Raw genomic sequence first — 22,937 nt, forward strand, 5'->3', positions numbered from 1 at the left:
AAGTCCTGCTGTCCATCTGCCTGTACTCTGACACAGTGGATCACGCTTTGTGTAGAGTCATATAGCGTCACCTCCGAGGCTCTTTGGATTTCTTCAGTGAATGCTTTTTCACCCTGGTGACCTCTTCACACTAGATGGCTGCTGCCATGTAGGAAACCTCTGTCACCTTCCCAGTGTTTGCCCTGGTCTAGGCATTCCTCATCTCTAAATTTGAAACACCGCACAAAAGCAGCCTCATCTGCCTCCCTCGTGTGAAGTACCAAGAACAGAGATGCGGCCGAACTTCTTGTCTCTGCCACTTAGTACCTGCGAGACAACAGGCAAGTCAAGCATCTCTGGACCAACTGCAACTTCCTCCCACTCATGACTGTGAGACTTCAATGAAAAAACATTGAGAATCATACCTGGCACGAAACAGGTAGACGTAATTTAGCACCGCTCGAAGTCTACCTCCCCTCCTCTCTCCCAAACAGCTTACTTTCTGTATCACTGGAGAGATGGCTTTCTAAGAGACAAATGTGATCACATCCTATTCACTGCTCCAACCTTTCCTGGCTTCCTGTGGCCAGACTCCTTAGAAGGGTGACCAGATCCCTTAAAACCTGCCCACAACGTGCCTCTCTGGCTTTCTCTCTGCCACTCAGCCCACAGGACCACATGACCAGGCGTCTCTAACTTTACCTGCGCCTTCAGACTTCCTTTCACACCCTTTCTGTTCTCTCCCTTTAACTCCACTTGGCAAACACCTACTCATCCTTTTCAGACTTGGCTCGGACGGCACCTCCTCAGTGCAGCCAACACTCCCAGCAAAGTTTGCCACCTTCTTCTCTGCTTCCATGGCAACTGAGCACCTCACGCCTATTACAGTGAAGGCTGTAGTCAGAGAATAATCTTATGTGTTACATGTCTGTCACAGCTTCTGGATGCCCATTTGTCTTACGTGTTTGTGTATCCTCAAAATTCACCCCACGCAAGACAGGTCCTCTAGAAATGTTTGTTCAGAAGTAAGCAATCCACTTGTTTGTGAAAAGAAGTCACATCTATAATCTCCCTGCCTCACAATCCCCGTCTCCCTGGAGACTTCCCATAAATAAGAAAACCATTTAGAAAGTTTATAAAATCATGTAAAAATGCATATAACAAATGTTAACTATAAAGACACAGGAACAACTGCACAAAAAGCATGATCAGAACTATGTAAGAAAAATACACATAAAGAACTAATAAATATACTGAAACATGAACAGTAGATAGAACCATGAGTGTAAAAATTTTCCTTTTTACATTTTTGCAATGTATCTATAATGAATGTAGAGTTTCTTTAAGATGGGGAAAAAATAACCTTTTTTTAAGACAGAAAGAAGTGACTCAGTACATTTTTCTTTTTTCTTTTTCTTTTTTTCTCATTCCTGAAAAGGGAAGAGAACAGTGGAGAGAAAAATGGGAAAGTGAAGAAGAGACTTGGGATGGGGGAGGTTACCGGAAATTATAAAGCAAGAAATTTTTTAAAAAATGAGAATGAACAAAATGATAAAAAACTGGGAGGCAAGCAGAAAATTAGGTAAAATCAAGCACTGACAATTTAAATTCCACACGATTCAACAGGATGACATGAAGCTATTTTGGTAACAGAACACAAGCCATATTCTGAAATGCTGATAAGGTTAGCAGGAGCTAATCAGAACATCAACATTTGTCAGCGAGGAGGGCAGCTTTTGAGCACTCAAGCTGTTACCTAAGAAAGTAGGAAAGAACTTTAAAAGGTTATAAAATCCTAAAAAGCAGTGAGTCTTGTGACTTGTAAGACTGAACACATGCCAGTAAAGAGACCCTTGAGACTGAGGATTACTACATCACAGCTTAGCATCGAATTGAAGGAGGTGCTTTGATCTTTCTAATGCGTGCAATGCAAAAAAACTGACAGTGGCAGGAAAGAACACGGGAAGTCTTTCCGTTATTATATTTGTATTTTATTGTTCCACTGAACAATTAATCTCAGATGTCCAATTAATCTCAGCCTTGTCCGACAGTGGGCTATGTTCAAGTATGCTGGATGGAAAAATAAAAAGACACGTTTTTGAAGTTCAAGAAAATCATTCCACTGAAAACACCATGTCAGATTAATGCGTTAGCCAGCTAAGTACCCAGGATGTAATGTAACTCTCTCGTTTTGAAGGTTTTCAAATCTAAGGTCACCATGGAGACCAAAAACCAGAACCAACATGAATCTCACTTTAATGCTTAGGCATTAGATTAACTCAAGTGATTATTAAAATGAGAGTTGAAAACAGCATAAGTTATTCCTTCTCTTCCAATAACATTAGTGTATCTGTGTTATCTGGGGCAGGTTTTTTTTTCTTTCTTTTTTTTTCTTGTGGAGTTTGCTAAAACAACAACAACAAAAATTTCTTACATAAAGCTTAGGACATAGAAGAATTCTCAAATGTTTCTGCCTTTTTTATTTTAAAAAACCGAATCCTAAAAAGTTAGAACAAGATGACAAGAAGGTGTTTTCTGGTTGGGACACATGCTCCTTGGAGAAAAGCTGTGTTGAGATTAACAAGGGGTAATCAAGGTTGCACTAACTTGGCAGCCTCGTAAGCCCACCACGCACACCCACTGGGATACAGGACTAGTGCTTCCCAGAAGCTTCTGTTCCAGGAACTGAAAGCTTCCTTCCCTTCTCACGCCCCAGCAGCTCATCTCTGTTGCAGGAACATCTGATGACAGGCCCCCTTCTCTTCTCACCTCATCATTTCACATGATGATTACTTCTCTAAGCCATGACATTTTGTGAAGTAAAGAGTACACTGCCATCAAGTGAATGAACACTAGGAACAATTTTCTTAATTACTACTGCATACCTGTTGAAACATTTTTCTTAGAAGCCATGCGTTTTGAATACTGGTATTAAGGGAAGAATTAAGTGTACTAATTATGGGGCTTTGCATGTTGGCAGAACCAAGTTTAAGTTCACGTGCCCATGTTAAACAAAGTCGTATTCTAAAGCTCAACTCCCTTCCCTTGGAGTTTAATGATGACTGATAACCATAAGAATACCCACCAACCAACAGGCCTTAGATGGTGTCTCAAGTCAGGGGATAACCAATTCTGGAAGCATCGTACGTTAATGTCCTGTCTCTGGCCTTTTCATCCATACCAACAGCTTTAACACCACCAAGAATATGATGAACCACATATTTAATTTCTAGCGCTGATTTTTCCCTCAATTTCAGGTGTAGACTGCTAGTTAGCCTGGACACCACCACTTAGATATCTCACAAGTACCTCAGACTCTATTTGTTTAATCTGAAGTCATTAACTCCGTTTTCCTCCTTACCTTATAATTATGCCAGTGGTAAAAGCCAGTTGCCTTTGAAATCCTTCCTTTCTCTCCTTATTCCCTATATCAAATGTATTGCTAAGCTGTACTGATTCAGCCACTTAAATATTGCTCAAATCTGTCTCCACTTCTCTTATCCCTACGGCCAGCAGCTTAGCTTAAGGTCCTTATATCACAGCATTTTCCACATTATATAAGATGAAAGTTCGGATGAGGTGGTCTTAAAGCACTTTCCACAAAGGCAGGGGCTTCTACTTTGCTCACCCCCTTGCACTCCAGTACCTCAGACACAGCAGGTGCTTAATGCACGTTAAATACATTTTCTCTGGATGAATAAGAGTCTAGGCGTTAAGGCGTGATGGCCACACCAAGCTTTCTTATTTCTGTACAGCATCTTACATCTACAGAGCCCTGTGTATTTACTGCCTTCTTTCACTCTCGCAACTCCTTAAGATGGTATGAAAAGTGCCATAAGCCCTGTCTTGCCAACAAAGGGACTGCGGCTCTGAGAAGTTAAATGCAACTGCTGCACAGCTAGCAAGTGCTGGACGACATCATCCTCACTCTGACCTCAGTGTTCTTTCCACTACTGGGTAGGTTTGTATTTTTACAGGGTAATGAGTCCCCTCTCAGTACAATGGTTCAGAGAGAGTTTGATCAAGATTTGGTGGCGAGGATATTGAGACACTGGACTGGTGTGACTTTCAGTAAGGGTCCTTTCCGTTTTGACTAACCAAGCCCTGGGTAGGGCTCTAAGGTAGGCAGAGGTGGTCTCTCGGATCTCTCTCGAGCACTATCTCTCGCTCCCTTCTGACACTGTTCCCCAGTGCAGTGTTCTGACCCTTGTCTGACCTCTCAGTTTCTTAAGTTTGATCTCCAAGAGGCAGCACTGAGCCTTCAAGACCTTTTCCAAGTCTTCTGTCTAGCTTCAGAAATCATTCTGTTTTACTTGTGAAGTGTTCTTGCCAAAGAAATTAGAACAACTGAATCAAGTCTCCAGAGCCAACTTTCTATTTAGAGGAAATATGGAGGAGAGAGGAAGAAGTTAATTGACACTAGAAAGAAGCAAACAGGTAAGTCCAGAATGTGGGATATTCTACAGGACAACTGCTCTGATCTCTGTAAGTTACTGATGGGGTTTACAAAAAGGGGGTGGGGGGACTTCCCTGGCGGTCCAACGGTTCAGACTTCAAGCTCCCACTGCAGGGGGCACAGGTTCAATCCCGCACGCCAAAAAAAAAATAAACGGGGGGTGGGGAGGAGAGAAGGAACTGCTCTAGAATGTAGAGACTTAACAGACAGAACAACTAAATGTAATATAAAGACTGTGGTTCCTAATTTATACAAACCAACTTTTTTTTTTTAAAAAGGCATTTTTTAAGACAATCAAGATATTCCACGAGTTGGTAATTGCCAATACCAAAGAATTACTGTTAATTGTGCCGAATGTACCAACAGCGTTAAAGTTATGAGATAAAATGTCCAAAATTTTTAGATGCATATTAAGTATGTAGCAATGAAATAACATTGTCTGGGGTTTGCTTTAAGATACTTCAAAAGAAAAACAGAAGATAAGATGAAGCAAATGTAGTAAATCTTGGTAACTACTGAGTCTGGGTGCTGGCACATGGTGGTTCCTTATACTGGTTTCTCTCTGGAATACAGCTGAAAAATTTCAGAACAAAAAACTGTTTTTTTGAACCCATTCTTCCAAGAACTCTGTTCTACAAAAGAATTAGATTTAGTGAGTTTTTACTAATAATTTTTGCTAACATTTTACCCCCTCCTGTATACTTTAAAGATTCTAATTTCCAGAAGACTGTCACAGAAGGATGGCCCTAGTCGGGGTTTCTGGCAGCATGATAAATGAGTGACACACTTGGGTCTGGTTTTGCATGCTGTCCCTGCCATTACCTCTGTCTTTACCAAGAAAACCCACACGCTATAGTTAGCTATGGGATCTTGACTGGATGTGCTGACGACTCAAGCTGACTCTGTAAGTGCCAATACTAACCAAGTGTGGGGGTGCCGGCAACTGGGTGGAGCTGCAGAGGTCCTAAGAAGAAACAAGGCTGGAACCAGATCAGGGAGAAAGGCCACACACACAGCATGACCCCTTGATGCTGGGTCCATCTTCAACATGGGCTGGACCAGATCCCACATCTACCTAAACTGGTATGACATGTTCCTTGGTGGAGAAACTTCCCAGGCACAGACTTTTTTAAGAACCGAACTACTACTGAGAACACACTTGCTTATCAAGCCAGCCTCCCAGCAGGAGTCTACATCACTGGGTCCTCAGTGACAACAAGGTATTTCGTCTAAGTCAGGAGCTGTAGGCAAGTGCCTGAGAGCTTTCATAGAGGATAAAGAAGATGTGAGGCTGGCTTTCCTTGGAAGGGCTGAAGAAAGAGCAAGGAGATGCAGAGAGGCAGGATTGCTGATGGAGATGAGTAGAACCTTGGGATCATTCATTCCTTATGACGGCTTCTCCAGTTACGGAAACAGACTGTAGCAAAAACGGAAAGAGGGCAGTAACAAACTAGCTACCTCTCTGAGCACGTATGTAAGTCTAGGAAGGAAGGGGACCACAGTAAGCAAGCAACCTAAAGAGATCCAGAATTTCAAATGATAAAGACACCACTTTAAAAATCCCTCTTCCGGGGCTTCCCTGATGGCGCAGTGGTTGGGAGTCCGCCTGCCGATGCAGGGGACATGGGTTCGTGCCCCAGTCCGGGAGGATCCCACATGCCGCGGAGCGGCTGGGCCCGTGAGCCATGGCCGCTGAGCCTGTGCGTCTGGAGCCTATGCTCTGCAACGGGAGAGGCCACAACAGTGAGAGGCCCGCGTACGGAAAAAAAAAAAAAAAAATCCCTCTTCCAAGGGACTGGATTCTTCAGCCCTCTTCCAAGGTTCTATCAGAGAGAATGTCTCTTCTGGAAGTAACAAAAGTACAAATGGATGAAATTGAAAGGATGTTTCACTAGCACAAGTGCGATGTGAAGAAATGATTCCAAACACACAGCATTCCATTTTTTCTCCCACCCAAATCGAGGAAATGAGCTTCTTCTACTTCTTATTACATTAAAAAGCTTTAATGTAGTTAGACATTTTTAAAACTAAATCTCCTGTTAATTATTTCATAAAATTCCGATGATCTCCCCAGTTGAAATTATTCCAAGGCAAAAGTTGGGGTAAGGAGTATTACGTGAATCTGATGGAAAGGTAGAGACAATAGAAGAGGAATAAAGTTTATTTTAAAGAAAAGCTTCTACGCTACTAGAGAAGATCAATACAGCAAAATGTCCCGCCAGGGAGGAGAGATCTTGTTTGGGTGGGTGGAGGGTGCAAAGGGACAGGAATAGTGTCTCTAGCTCTGCTGTTACGGATTCCCACTGTAGGGATTAATAGAAAGAAGGAAAAAATATCATTTGAAACAGAACCTTCCATCTAAGAGAGGGAAAACGCATATAAAAGCTTCTGGATCTGTATCAAGGGAGCGAATGATATTTTAAAAGTATGGCAGGAAACCAAAGAGCTATGCCCACACACAAAGCTTAACTGCTTCCATCACACTAACTAGACCACATATTTCCCCAGCTGCGAAGCACTGGGGTTTGGGAATTTTAAGAAGGGTGGGGCCACCTAGCTGTATTGCTTAGTAACGTTCCCAGATGAAGGCAAAGGGACTTGATTCTATTCTAAAGAAATTTTTACCTTTGGCCTACATCAAAGGACCCCTGGGCAAGATGAGAAACAAACAAAAAGGGAAATTACAGCAAGGAATGGTTTACCTTCGGAGAGCAGTTGAAATGCATACCGGGTACTGGGAGTGTAGTTACATACATTGTAATACACCGATACAGGTACAGCGTGCCAACTATGCAGAAAAATCTTCTGCTAATAATAGACCTAGAAAAAGGGAAAAACAGGGCAGACACTCAGTCATGAAATTTCGCAGGTTCATTTACTTCAAGTTTTCAATGACCCAACAATACAAACAAACCCCAAAACTACCTGAGAGATTGAAATCAGAATTTTATAACTAGAGCTAAGAGCAAATTAAGGTGAGGATTTTGAGAATGATTCTGTTTTTTCTTTTTAAATATTAACTTTAAGGCCAGAGGAGTTTAAAACACTCTATATTGCTATTAATTGGGCTTCCTGAGGCCTTAAACGTGAGTTGACATTCAACTGATGTACAAGTAGGGCCTATTCTGATGGGTCAGAGCTGACTCAGTACCTGTGGTTAAACATTTAGAGAGTGTCTTTTCTGTCATAAAAAAGATGTTCAAAAAATTACAATGACATTAAAATGAGAATTCAAAACTTTTCTGACATTTAATGAGCCAAAGACATTAAACCACTGTACTTGTACATCCCAGAAACCGATTATCTTAGCAGATCTCCAAGGTAGCATGATGCCAAGAAAAGAGCCTGTCTCTGTGATAGCATCCAACCTCTCTCTGCTAACTATGTGGCCTTGGGATAGACTATTGACATCTCTGAGTCTCAGTTTCCTAATCTGTAAACCAGAAATAAGAACATTAGAAATAATGTACGGAAAATCCCTGCCATCCATGCACAGTGGCAGTCAACAAATGTATACATTTTGTGGATGAATCACAAAATAAGCAAGAATTAGAATCACACATCTTTTCCATTTCAAGTTTATTGGTGGTTCTAATGAAATTATTTGATATGTATATGTGAACATGTATATTGAGTTTGATAACTTCTCCTGATAGCAATTTCCACATAGGTTTGGCTTTAACTAGATTAAGTTGTACAAACTTAAGTGTATCCTTGAACAAGAATGTTCCTTCCCTTCTAATTCTACCTGTCCTATCTTGTTCTACCACAGGCCAGAATCACAGTCCTGTGGGTCTCCTCCTCTTCAACCTTGAGGGGTTCAAATTTTTCCTTGGCCCAGGGCAACCTGACATAAATAAACACACATTTTTTAGAAACAGTGAACAGGCTTTCCTCTGAGGATACTGAACATTCACTCTATAATTGTACAATGTGCCTCTATTTTTATGCAGGATGGACATTCCTACTGGAGGAGAATTTGTATCGTTTGTATTTTTTAACAAGAGGAATGAAGTGATATGTCGCCTGTGTGATTAGAAATTAATTTAAAAATAACCCACATAACTGTATTAGTATTTCATTCATAACTACACAGTTCATGTAAGGTCCTTAGGTTGTACGGGTAGAGCCTGGGTGTTGTGCCTCTTTACCCAGATTTTAGAAACTGGGTCAAAACTGCTTACCACAGAGAATGTCTCATTTTCTCTTATTAAAGCTGTGCTTGCCACCTCCAAGGGCAAGAATTTATTCAGCATAAAGCTGTCTTTTATAAAGGTATGTGCCTCTAATTTCACTTGATGAAAAGCACAGTATAATTAAACAATATAAAGAGGGACAATACTAGAGAATATTACTAGACTGTAAATGTCTTACCAAAATAACTTGAAATACCCGCGTGAATTTTACATTGTAAGACACGATGATCATTTTTCTCAAAAAGAAAATGCCCTCTCTCACCATCCTGTTCAAACAAACAGAAATTACTTGCCATTTTACTTGAACTATACGAAAAACATCTACAACAGAAAACTGTACAGTCTATTTAGATATGTTAATCTCTTTAGATGAAGAGAAACAAATAAAATGACTCCTATCACTCCATTTTGGGAAAGATTACTATCTTAAATCCCTTTGCCTGATGGTTTCATGGTGCACATAAGATACACACACGCACACACAAACACCAGTAACTATTTCCATATCTCAAACTTGAGTCACATTTGAGAAGCAGTGAAAAGACATAGGATTACCTGAGAATGAGGTATATGAAAAAATGATAATGGATGAGAAAAGGCAAATTCTTTAACAAAAAATACTTTAAAAGTATCAAACATTAAAGATTCAGTCACATTTACTCTTTGACTTGAAGTGAAAAAGTCAAATGATTTTATCAATGTGACTCCATCAATATTCACATGGTGACAAGCTGGAAGTGACTATTAATAAGAATCTTCTGATCTTTGGTATTAATCTTTTTGAAAGCAAGCTTAGAATATCTTCAATGTATAATTTTAAACAAGAATCTCCTACCATAAACTTTAAAAAGCAGGATATAAAAGTGTTTCAAAAACTTGTATCCTGTTAAGGTATTCTTCCTTAATCAAACAATTTCACACATTAGAATTCTTTCTTACTTAAGTTTAAAAGTTCAAGATGTGCTTTAAAGAAAAAAGGTTTAAAGTAGTTAAAAATGTAACAAGACAACGAAAAAGCCACAGAGGAAACATTAATGAGGTATTTCCAGAGATTAAGCAAATGCCAAGGACAATATACACATTATAATTCTCAAAACCACAATGCTGTTCTTCTCACATGGGATATATCTCTCCTTTCACGTTGGAAAGAAGCCTGTTTCCTATCTGCTTGCACTCTGCAATGACTATCACGTCACAGATGCTTGTACTTGGTCATGATTATTCTTCTCTCAAGTATTTGAGTAATAGGCTCATTACTACTGGCTCTGACAGAAAAGAAAAACATTGTTAAATTAAAAAAAAAGAAAGGTAGTGGCTTAGTGGCTTATATTTTTTTCTAAGTCCCATGTAAAAGGTCTGCAATATAATGCAAGAGGAAGGAAACTGTCCATTCTTCATTATTGTTAAATTCGATAAGGAAATATGAATAAAAGTGTTAATATTTTATAGATAATCATTAAGACTTGTTAGAATGGTATGTTATGTTAGGTCCAGGATAACTTTATTAAACATTTTACTATCCCTACTTAAGGAGGAAAAAGTACACAGAACCTGATTAATTACTACCAAATACAGGCTTAAAACAGCAGTACTGCTTTGTTTCTGGCATTTGATACAATGGTCTAAAATTCTAAAGAAAAAACGATGAAAGAAATGAATATACTGGAAAGTAAAATTAAAATACTGGGAAGTTCTTTTGTTTCCCGCAAGTTGTCTCTTTCTGAGCTGTAGCCAGAAGACGCACAATTCTTTCAGTGTTCAGACCTGCTCTGCCAGCTCTTGAAACAAACAGGTCCTGAGACATAGCAGTGGAACTAAGCAACAATCCCAAAGTAGGAGGCGATAAACACGGGGGACAGCACATGTATCTGGACCAGGATCAGGGAGGCCCACATCTCTGGAGCAATCACGGAGGCCAGTGCGCAGTTCAGGTCCCTCCAGTATATGCCACAGGGACAAGGCGTCTCCAGCTTATCTTCACACAGATGCTGGCTCTACCTTTAGCAAAGGCTCGCGTGATGATTTGAATCATCTCAATTAACTTCTTTGGAAATTGGCTTCCTCGCCAGCAAAACGGTATCTTTCTTAATGATTCAGAGAAATGCTACTGAGGAATTTCCCCAGACTGTTATTAACAGTAACTAGGGCTTTGCCAAATTCCTCCTCTACGCCAAGCTCTGTGTCATTTAATTCTTAAAATAACCTGCAATGCAAGGCTATGATCCTTATTTTACAGATGGGGAAATAGCAGTTTCAGAGAGTCTAAGGTGAAATATAAATACATTACACAAGACAAAAAGATTCAGGAAATGGCTTCAAATTGTGTAAGAAAGCCCAATTTCATTTTGAGACTACACTGTTGCGTACCAATCGATGAGCCAACATCCGATCACATTTAAGCTACATATCAAAATCCACTTAACTCAGGTTTTTCACTTAGTGTTTTATGTCATATTTTGTATTGACCCAGACCTCTACAAAATAAGCACTTCTGACAGTTATTTAATGATAACCATGTTAGTTACTAAAGTACTGAAAAAAATCCTTCTAGGTATCCAGAAGGAAACTGTCCATTCTTCATTATCGTTTGCACAGTCCGTGCCCAGTTAGATATGCTTGATGTCCCCCTCAGTGTTTGGTCATTCTGAAATGTCATCCGTTTCTCAACATTCTATCTCGCCTGAACTTCCACTATGACCTTTGACCTAGTGTCCCTAATTCCACTTGTGCCTCCCTAAAATCCTTTCTACAAAGAGCAGCCAGAATCATCCTTTGTTTGAAACAGTTACACAGAGTATGTCCTTTAAAACCCTCCAGTAGTTGCCAGATATATTTTGAATAAAATCCAAAACCTTTGCCAAGCCCGTGAGGCCCTGGATGATCTGGCCTGCCTCTCTCTAAGCTCACCTCCCACTGCTCTCCCCGCCATTCCTCAACTCCAGTCCGATGCCCTTCGTGCAACTGAACACATCACCCCAAGTCCCTCCTGCCTTAGGTAGGATCTCTGTGCCAGCCATTCCCTCTGCCTGGACCCCTGGAACATGCCTGTCACTCAGGTCTCTGAGAGGCCACCTGCTCTAAAGAAGGTGCCTGGTGCCAGCCTCCATTTTACTTTCTTCACGGCCTCCCACTCCCACTCCCACATTCTGCTGAAGCTACCTCCAAAGAGTTTCTTAAATCTGTTTTCCTCCCTTTAGTTCCTTGCTACTAGTCCGTGGATTCCCTGGATTACGACAACTGCTCAACATGACCCCAAGCTACCTTAACTGTTTTACCTTGCAGACCTGAATTCCTCTGCCCTGGGCAAAACGAGCCCCACTCATCCGTTCCCTAAAACCCTAGTTTCTTGCTTTTGCCAGCAAATCTCTTTCCCTGGCCTCTCCTGTTACTCTATCCACCTACCTCAAATACCACCTCTGCATGAAGCCTCCTACACGTTCCCAACTGGGCAGAGCTACTTCATCCTCCAAATCACTTCAGAACTTGTTTTGTATTTTACGGTATTTTTAATAGTAAGATTGGCATCACCATTACCAACAGAGGCCCTCATTCCTTCTGTTAGAGGAAAAGCTCTTAAAGAAAGCTGCTCCTTACTTATGTTTTAGTCCCAGTGAGACTCATGACGGTACCGGTAATATGGGCAACACCTGCGGTTCTATGCTTAACAGCTTCACTTTTTACTCCCTCTGACAGTGCTTTCCTGCTCCTTCCCATAAATGTTTGTCCTTTAAACTCTTTAATTTATCTGCCAGAATGAACCTCTGCTGATGCTCACCAGTCCTTCACCTTGCATCATTTCTGCACTTATATTTTAAGTGATGACACCTGCCAAGATGGCGGCATTCATCCAAGTAAGGACTGTGAGTCCTACCATCTTCCTCCCTTGCCTCCCCCGTCTCCTCATTGCCCTGTCTGGGCTTTCTACCCATCACAGGAGTCTCAACTGCTCCAGATGGCGAATCATGAAAACCCAGGGCTTAATTCGGTACTTTAAGAAGGAAAATCCCAAGGAAAGGGTTGTAAAACAAAAAGGAAGGAATAAATGCTGTAGAGTAAACAGAAAAGTAAAAACATATGCTCTCCCGGGAGATCCAGACTCGCCTAGTACTTCCAGGGTGTGCACACAGGAGGATGGCAGTTCATGAATCAGGAGAACGAGAGGGACCCATGTACCCGGCCCGGAAATGTGTGTGTACACGCACGGTGCCTCTTTGCCTTAAAAAAATCCAACTCAAAGAGAGTTCTGCATCTTTGGTATTAACTACGTTAACCACATTCCTGTTTAGCATATACTATTTTACAGAAGGAAGAAGTAAGATGTAAAGAGTTTAAGTACTAGCCTGGGGCCAGAGCGTCAGTCAATGAGACAGCCACAACAAAACCCAGGTCTCCAGATTTTCAATTAGTTCCTCTTTTCACTAATGAAATTGTCAAGTTAAAAGAAAAAAAAAAAAAAAAAAAGGTAGTGGCTTATATTTTTTTCTAAGTCCCATGTAAAAGGTCTGCAATATAATGCAAGAATTAAGTTCAGGAAATGATCCATACTAGTTTAGGGAATTTGCAAAGAACAGATCATATTATAAAATTGTCCCCACTTAAGCCATCTTTTTTTAAAAAATATTATTTCCTGAGTTAAATATAGATTGTAACATAAAGAAAAAATGTTACGCTATAAGATATGAAAGACATCAATATGATCTACTTGAGTTATGAAGAGTTAAAATCAAGTATCCTCCAGAAACTGCTGCATACGTAAGTACCAAACAAAAGAAGTTACATTTCTTGTCAGTATTTTAGGCTATTAACAAAAATAGTATGTGTGCATATATACATATGTGTGTGTATATATAATACAAATATGTATGTGTACACATAACACAAATACGTATATGTATACAGATCTTTCTTCATTCCTTCCCTTCATCAAAACTTACCTTGAATCACATTCTTAAGGCTTGTTCAGTCACAGCGGGCAGAACTCAACAATGAATGTTTGCTCTTAAGCTAAAGGATTACCCTTAAAAGTAACATTTTCTTTTTAACAGGGGGTTGGATTCTAAAAACATAATAAGCACATACTTCACCAGCAATGGCTAACATCTACTGAATTCTAGGCACAGTAATCATCATAGTGCAATACTCAATTAATGTTAGCTGCTGCTATTATTATTTATGTATTCTCATAACAAATATATATATATATATATATATATATATATATATATGCTAGGCATTATTCTGGGCACTGGAAATACAGCAGTGAACAGAATGGACAAAAAGCCTGCCCTGTGGTACTTATATTCTAGGGGCAGAGGCAGGCAATAAACAAGATAGATGATATACAGTATGTTAGGTAAGTGCTAAAGGCTAAAATGAAGCAAAAGTGTCATTGGAGGATGGGAGGTTACAATTTGGGGCTAAGTTGATCAGGGATGGTGTCCCTGTATATGAGAGGGTTAACCATGAGGACATCTGGGGAAGAAGATTCCAAACAGAGGCTAGTATGTGTGGGTGTTGGCAGAGGGGTCAGGGAGCAGAGTGCATGAGGACACGAGGTCTGGAGGGACCTCCTTGGTCACCATAAGGACCTCTGACCTACAAACTGTATGAGGGGACTTCCCTGGTGGCACAGTGGTTAAGAACCCACCTGCCAATGCAGGTGAAACAGGTTCGAGCCCTGATTCGGGAAGATCCCACATGCCATGGAGCAACTAAGCCTGTGAGCCACAACTACTGAGCCTACGCTCTAGAGCCTGCAAGCCACAACTACTGAAGCCCACGCGCCTAGAGCCCTGCTCCGCAACGAGAAGCCACGGCAATGAGAAGCCCGCGCATTGCAACGAAGAGTAGCCCCCGCTCGCCACAACTAGAGAAAGCCTGCGCGCAGCAACAAAGACCCAACGCAGCCAAAAATAAATAAAATTTAAGAAAAAGTAAAACTGAAACTAATTATTAAAAAAACAAAACAAAACTGTATGAAGTGGGAGAAGAGTGACATACACCAGCTTACTGTACAGTGACACATTCTGTCTGCCGAGTTGACAAGTGACTTAAGGGAAACAAGAATGGAAACAGAGAGACCAGTAGGAAGCTCCTGCAACAACCCAGGTAAGAGATGACGCTGGTTAGACCCAGGGCAACAACAGAGGTGGCGAGAAGTGGTGGGATTAACAGACCAGATGTGGGGTGGAAGCAAATACCAACAACAAAACCGAGGCGTTTGGCCTGAGAATGGGGCAGGACAGAGATGCCATTTACTAAGATGGGGACGGGGGCGGGGCAGGCTTGGGAACCAGGAGGATGCCAAGGACTCAGTTAAGTGTTTTATACACATTATCTGACTCCATCCACACAACAACGTTGACATAAGACACTATTTTATTGTCCCCATTTTGTAGTGAGGAAACAACGCTACTATAAGTAGTTAAGTGATTTGACCAAATTCACCTCAGTTAGTAGGTGGCTGTAGGGATAAGATGATCACAAACCAGTAAGATTTACAGTATAACTGAATGCTTAACTACCATTACCATGATACAAACAGGTTGAGGGGGGACATATGTGATGACTTCTAAATAAGAGCATGAATACTTAGACAGACATCCCTGGTGGTTTTTTAAGAGAAGAGGGAAAGAGAGGATCCCTGGGAACACTGTAAAATACAAGGCAAATGTGATACTACTTAAAAATACACACATATGTAGATTACACCTATATGAGCATACAGAAAAATATGAAAAGGAATATGAAACCAGATGTTAGCACTATTTATCTCAGGCAACATAAGTAAATTTTTTTTCTTTTTGTTTATCTTCTAATTGGCCTACAGGCAAGATACACTACTTAGTTTTTCCTTTAATGTCATAAATAAAAATTAACTCATGAAAACTAATTTATTGCACCAATTTTTTTTTTGTGCTTTCTCTCCCTTTTATCCTAAGTCTCAGTTTAAAAAGCCTCTTATAATATTTATGTTAACTTAAAACCTAAATTGCTGGAATTACTGAATTTAGTTTCCCTACAATTCCTAGGGTTTAGGCTAGTATTTAGGTCTTGAGACCTAAACTGGTAAAAATTAGAAGAGGTGAAAGCTGGTAAGACCATCTGTGAGCTAACAAAGTGAGAATGAGAAGTGAGGTAGAGCCTGGAACCGAATCTAGTGCCTAGAGTGACTGTCCTTCCCCACTCCAAGGAGGGCGAGCAGAGGCCTGCAAAAGCCTAGGACACCCAGATTACACGGGAAGATAATGGGACAGGGAAGGCCTCAGGAAGGAAAACAGGATCTTAACCCCGGGCTCTGCTGCCCAGGGTCAGAATCAAGGGGAGAAAACTTGCTAAAAACAGCAAGAAAAAGTCTAAGGTTGGGCGCGCCTGGTCAGCAGTCTTCAGTGGAAAAGCGTGACTGCATGGAGGCAGAGGGCATTTCCCAGACGCATGGTGAGTAGGGCCCATGCCACACCACACCTAGAAGGTCACAGGACAGCAGTCAAGTAGGACAGAACTCAGTACGCTTTCTACAAACTACTGTGGAACAGCCAAGTTGGGATAGCTTTCAGGTTTGGCAGGTCCACCCTGGGGCAAGTATGAATGTCTCCTGGATGGTCTATGACACATAAACCTTATTATCCAACACAGGACTGATCTGTTTTCATTCTATCTGTCCTCTGCATGTTGAATCTATGCTACTCTATCTGTTAAGAAAACACATTTCCAGAGGACAGATGCCTATTATACCAGGACACTATGAGGCTGGATTTATACTGAAAAGCCTTCAATCCTCAAAATATTCTGTGTGGCACCTCGGGCAAGTCAACAGCTTTTCTGTGTCTCAGGTATCTTCACTGAGACAAGAGAACACACTGCTTAAAGAGTTGATTGGATGAAATGACAGTGCATGTAAAAAAAAAAAAATTCTCGTTACTCAAATGTTTGGAATCTGCCGTTTAAACAGGGCAATAATGATTTTTGACAACATGGATGAAAAGGAACAGAAAAAAACAGACTTTGAGTAAGTATATAATAGATGCAGGTACATGTGTAGAGAGAGAGGAAGGGAAGGGACGATCCATGAGCTCGTAACTTGCTTTATGGCTGGAGAGGAATATGACCGTCTGTCAGCCAATTAAATAATGTGCTAGATGCCCCCAAAGCAATAACATGAGGGAATTTTTGTCCTCATGAGTTTTATACTTTAGGATAGAGTCTGGACAACACACACTTTAAAAACCTGAGATGTTACTGTGAAAATAAACAAAAATTCCCCAGGAGATAACCTCTATGTAGCTTTGTTTTGCTCACTGCTACATCCCTAGCACCAGTCTTCAATAATTCTTGACAAATTACTAAATGTAAAGATGCCCTGAAGTTCCATTAGAGACCAGCCTAGCCTAGCGGTCCACAACGTACCGTCGATTTCTAATAAAGTGAAACAGCCTTAAAAAAAAGGCTCTTCTGGAACTTGGAAAATAAACTCTATTGAAGGGACCTGCTTCATCTCAAATGCTCTACATCAACAGCTTTTAAGAACATAACTTAGTCACAACCATCAGAGACTTAAAAACAATTGAAAAAAGGTTGACAGTAACTGTGGTCATAAACTACCTTGGGGAGTAGAAGAGGAAAGAGATAAGTACTTTGATCCAATCAACTTAATGTGAAAAGAAACACTGATGGAATCAAACTGGGGTAAAATGAAAGATAAATGTTAGTGGAGAGTCTAGCCTGTTGAATAAGACACAAAAGAAACAAACAAAAAAATCAAATTAGCACCTGACAGCAGCAGTTGCCAATCAGCACAAGGCTTCTGTCCTTGGAAATTACATTCCATTCACAGGAGAGAGGCAAATGCTGTAGATAAACCTTCTTATGCTGGCAGACACCCTCCCAACAGATAAGGCCTCCAAACCCAGGGCATTTACCAAAGGGTAAAATACAAAGTAAGTCTTTTCCAAAGCGGTCTCCCAACATAAAAAACGTACTGCTGCCAAACACCTAAAAATCCACTGCAGTACTCTCAGAGTGTAATCCTGGGAAAGCCACACTGGAAAACCGTATCTGTTCCTTCCTTCGGGATCAAGGAAGCCCCCAGAAACAGTTCCGAATAGAGATATCAAGTCTTAAGCAGGATCTGCCAACAGCACTTCCTTCTCTAGTTCCTTTCCTTTTGGTATGAGATCAGTTTTCAAAGAACCTACTTGGTGACCATTCTACCACTCTCTCCATAACTCTATACAACTGTTTATGCCAGAATGTTCTACTCCATGCCCCAAATGCCTCAACCACACAGCTCTTTCAACTCCACCCCACATCCCAACTACCCAATGGCTCCTTTTCTTTTTTCTTCAAATCTTTACACCACCAGTGGATCAATATATCCTGCAATATTTAATTCATCGCTTTACTAGCTACCCTCACTCCCCACCTGACTTGTGCTACTCCTTTTAGGCAAATATCTGATCTAAAAGCAGCCATGACAGAAAACAAATATACACATCACCTGACTTTGCTCTGAAGTAAAATATATTCAAGCAACGTTGAGAGAGCTCTCAAATTAGTGAATTCTATCTCAATCTATGGTTCATTCCTCATTAAATTTCAAATAAAATTCAGAGATTCACAGAGAGACCCCAAAACCCTGTATGAGATACTGTAACAGAAGTCAGCCCTGTGGCTATAAAAGATTAAGGAGTTCTAAATGTAACAGAAGCCACAGCTTCTAGGAAGTTTATCCCTTCCCCACAGCCCAGCACAAAATGTATTCATTGGCCAAACGTGAGTCTAAGTCGCGGTCATCTTCCAACTGGACCATTTGTAATGGCATCCTAACACCCATCCCCCGCCTTCCACTCTTGCTTCCCTATTCTCTAAACAGCAGCCAGAGGGCTTCTTTTAAAATACCAATCTGTTGACATCATTCTCCCCTAATGACATCATCACACTTGGAACAAAAATTCTGCCTCTTTTTCCACAGCCCACGATGCCATCCATACCTCCCTGACCCCGTGTCACTGCTTCCTCCCAGCTCGCTTGGCCACACAGGCCCGTGGCTATTCCCCAGGTAAACCTCAGAGACTCTGTACTTGCTGTGCCTCCTGTCTTGACTGCTCCTGCCCCAAACACCTACTTGGTACACCCCCATTCGATTCGGGTGTCTGCTCAACTGTCACCTCATTAGAGGACTTTCCTGATCACCCAATCTAAAATACCACCTCCTCCCCACTATCCCCAACACTTTCTAACCCTTTAGACTGCTTTATTTTCCTCCATTTCTCTTATCACTGCCTGGTATTATATATTCATTTGTTCAGGACTGTTACACCCTGGTCAGAATACAAGCTGATGTGAGAACATCAGGGGCCTCTGCTCACTGCAGCACCCCCAGGGTCTACCACAGTGCCTGGCACACAGTAGGTTCTCAGTGAATACAAGTTGAATGAATGAATGAATTTTAAACGAGCACTTTCTATGTGCCAGACTCTGTATCAGGCAGTGGGATATAAAGATGAATGACAAAAAGGATCTGGTCTTTTCCCTTGGGGAACTTAAAAGTCTAGCAATGAAGGAGATACACACACAATGAATAGAATGGACTGTGATATGAGCTTGAAGTGTTCAAGGAAAACCGTGGAGTAGAGTAGCTGGAGATGAGGTCGAACAGCCTGGGGTCAGATTATGAAGGACCCTAGGCTTCAGGCTAAGGAACTGGGCCTCCATCTGAGCACCCGCTATTCATCACTAAGTAGGAATGGAAAGAGGTAATGAATCTGCAATTAGAATGGACAGAACTTAGTGACTATTTATATGAAAGGAACCGAGAAGTTCTAGGTTTCTAGGAAATGTCACTGCCCACATAGGAGGAAGAACAAGTTGAAAGAAAAAAATGACAAATCTGGTTTTAGAAAAGTTGAGTTTGAGGTACCTATGACCACCATACTAAGTCATAGTGCTTTCTCGAGTGGCTAGAAAATTCTTGGCTTGGAAATTCTGCCACCCTGCTCCTTGGCCTTCTTCTTGGTGGGCGTTTACAACGTCCTAATAGCGCTGAGCCACCTGTATCACATTTGGGTGCCATCGTGTCAGCTACGATATAGCCATGCATGGAAAGTCCCTACCAAATCTGTCCCTTTAACATATTCTTTAATCACACTTTCTTAAAGCAAGGGATACCTGTTTTGCAGTGAAGTCTGACACAAATGCAGAGATTTCCCAGGAATTTTTCCTAGTCAGTGGCTTGAAAGTCCAATTCTAAATGGGGAGACAACATTATTTACAATTTTAAAAATCAAAAAGTTGTCAAGGACAGGCATTGTTGTTGCTTTCCAACTTCACGACGTTATGGAAGCCCCATGCGGACCTATGTATATATCAGCATATGTACATATAGACATGAGGGGGAGATGTTAAGAATGAAAGGACGCAAAAAAAATTTAAGTACAAAAAACAAAACTTATGTTTAACAGTAAAGGACAACTGTATACAGCATAAGGATAGAACCAAATGTCACAATGTCATAAATTCGGGCACCAATGTTTGCTAGCACCTTGAACATCTGGCTGAAGGGTTTGCTGTCAGGAGATGTTGCTCAAATTCCGGCATATCATTTCTCAATAAGTCATCCTCTACAGTTTCAGCCCCTGATTCTTCTCTAAAAAGTAGAAGATAAAGAAGCAAGAAGGAATAGGCTGATTTTTTAAGGCTCCAAGACTCTTAAAGTCAAAGTAAAATTAAAATGTCCCTTTGGAAATTACTGATCAGGCAGGTTTAATTCCTAGGAGGTCTGGACATACTCCTAAGTAGCAAACTGCCTGGTGGAGGTTGGGGAGAGGGGTCAAGTGTCAGAAGAGTCAAGCACAAAATGAGAGGTTATCACTTTTAAACAGAATATTCCATAACCGGAAGGATCCATTTTCCCAACATACCTAATAATAAACCTGTTACACTGCCATAGCCGAATAACTAGAAACAAGGGATCTCTGACTGTATGAAACAGTTTAATCTTCTTTATGAAGGCCAGGGAAAGGGAGCTCATTAATACCCACTGCTTGGTGTGTCAAGCTCTGTCTTTCTTCCTACCTCTTCCATGTCTGGAGTGCCACACACACTGAAGACAGGTCTCAAGGACGGAGATGGGAAGCCAGAGATGTGTCCCAGTAGCAGGACAAGGGTGGGGACGCTTAGGATTATCATGACAACAGTTGAGTTATCCTGCTGACGTGGAAACCAGAGAGAGGACCTTAAAGAATCCTTAGTTGGATGTACTCTGGACGAAAAATGCTCTGCAGTTAATACTACTCAAACATAACTGGCCCATTCAATAATGTTAGAATCAAATAAAACACAGTTGTATAGAATAACAGAAATCATCTAGACTGAGAGGGTCTTTATTTATCTGTGAGAGAAACAAGGCTCCTGAGATTTGGAGATTCATCCACACCGCCCACCATGTGAGGGCATGGCTGGGGCTGGAGCCCAGGCTGCCTGTGTCCCAGCCCTGGGTTAATTTTGCCCAAGGTGTGAGTCAACTGATTTATGGCTGTAGAACAATTTAAATATACAAATGACTACAGTATTAGCAATAAATACTGGTAAAACATGAAATTAGAAAGCTTAAAGAGAAACAGATTTGAGGAAAAGTCCCTGCTGAGAGAAATATAAATAGTAATATACTTTAAAGAAATTATCCCTATGGTTAGGACACTTCTTAGAACAAGAATAAAATTATTCAAAAGTCAGCTCTGTGAAAGATTTGAACTTGCACAGGTTATGTACAAGTACATAATGATATATTCTGGGGCAGTAAATTATTATCTTGCATGTAAGAATTTTGATAAAAACCAGAAAACAAACTCATATAAACAAAACAACAAAAATCAGGAAGACCCCAGGAAACCTAATTTGAGTTGACCTTGGCTCTGAAGCGGCAAAACGTGCGGGCATTGTTTTCTAATGAGCTTCTAGGGAAAAAAGCTTGAAAGTCAAAAGCAGAACTGAAGTTTGACAGCCGGAAGAATGTAGTTAATAAATTTTGAGCATCTCATATTTCTAAGGCCTATTCTTATCTATTTAGCCTCTTAAAACTAAAGCAAACAAAAAACAGTCTTCCACCAAATCAAATGCATCCCAGACAATTGCTCCTATTTCAAATTTAGCTTAAACTCCAGGATTGCCAAACCAGCCCCCCAAAAAACTGGCCACTTAAATTACTTCCTTTATACAAGGTTAAGATAGCCCTTTCCTGGCAAAGAGTCAGGAATTGCTTTTATTTCCACTTGTAGATACATAATTTATAAGGTAAAAAAAACACAGACCTTATGAAACGTACCAGGAAAAAACTCATCATTTCCGTTAAAGTTCAACATAAATTCTCAGTCTGCATTTTGTTTTCTTGATTTAAGATGATCTCCTTAATATTCAACCATACTGTGGGTCATGAAACACAGTCCACCAGAGAGAAACTCAGATCCTTAGCCAACCAGTTTCCAACTCCCATGCATGGAAGCCATAAAGATGTTCCGCTAATGGAAAAAATCAGACACCAAAGATGAGGACAATGTAGGTGTTTAGTTTGCTACAGGCAACCCAAGCAAACAGCTTGTCTGCATTGAGTTTAGAGCTTGGGACATGAAAGCCACTTTGGATCCACCTGAAACTGAAAGGAGATACCTATTTAAAAACCCTGAGAGGGCTTCCCTGGTGGCGCAGTGGTTGAGAGTCCCCCTGCCGATGCAGGGGACATGGGTTCGTGCCCCGGTCCGGGAAGATCCCACATGCCGCGGAGCGGCTGGGCCCGTGAGCCATGGCCGCTGAGCCTGCGCATGCGGAGCCTGTGCTCTGCAACGGGAGAGGCCACAACAGTGAGAGGCCCGCGTACCGCAAAAAAATAAAATATAAAAAAATAAAAACCCTGAGAAACTTGAATGGAATACTGCTTTAAATGCCACACATTCTATAAAAGGTGGAAAGCCATGTAGGTTCATCCACATCCCACCTAAAGTCATTCCCTGTGGGTATCATTCTCCCACTAGTCCAAGCCACTCTGGACTAGCTGTTCTAAATTCTTTGTGTGAAACATCTTTAAATACATATTGCTAAGTTCTAGATATCTGACTCTGTGTGGGAAAAGCTACACAGCCACTCATGGCCCATAGGCCAACTGTCGACAACTGATGTGATGGGTTAAAAACACCAAGACTGGGTAGTTTTTCTGTGGTTCAATAGCCTGTACTCTCTGAAGATGTCTGAGGGTTTTCCTTCCTGTGAAGTGAAAATAGAAAAACCTCACCTCTAACAATTCTACTCATCATTCT

The 22,937-nt window shown here is 41.0% G+C and overlaps 1 protein-coding gene across 12 annotated transcripts in view; it reads right to left on the reverse strand.

Annotated features, from left to right (window-relative positions):
* Nucleotides 1–22,937, reverse strand: part of SGMS1 (sphingomyelin synthase 1) — a 293,295-nt gene that overhangs the window by 14,170 nt on the left and 256,188 nt on the right. For all 12 annotated transcript variants that reach the window (XM_033415853.2, XM_033415849.2, XM_033415842.2 and 9 more), the window contains one exon: nucleotides 7,138–7,255. In XM_033415853.2, coding sequence (XP_033271744.1) covers nucleotides 7,138–7,255 — 118 coding nt within the window. The remainder of the gene's footprint in view (nucleotides 1–7,137; nucleotides 7,256–22,937) is intronic.

The sequence above is a fragment of the Orcinus orca genome, chromosome 14 (assembly GCF_937001465.1).
Source record: "Orcinus orca chromosome 14, mOrcOrc1.1, whole genome shotgun sequence".
NCBI classification, from domain to species: Eukaryota; Metazoa; Chordata; class Mammalia; order Artiodactyla; family Delphinidae; genus Orcinus; species Orcinus orca.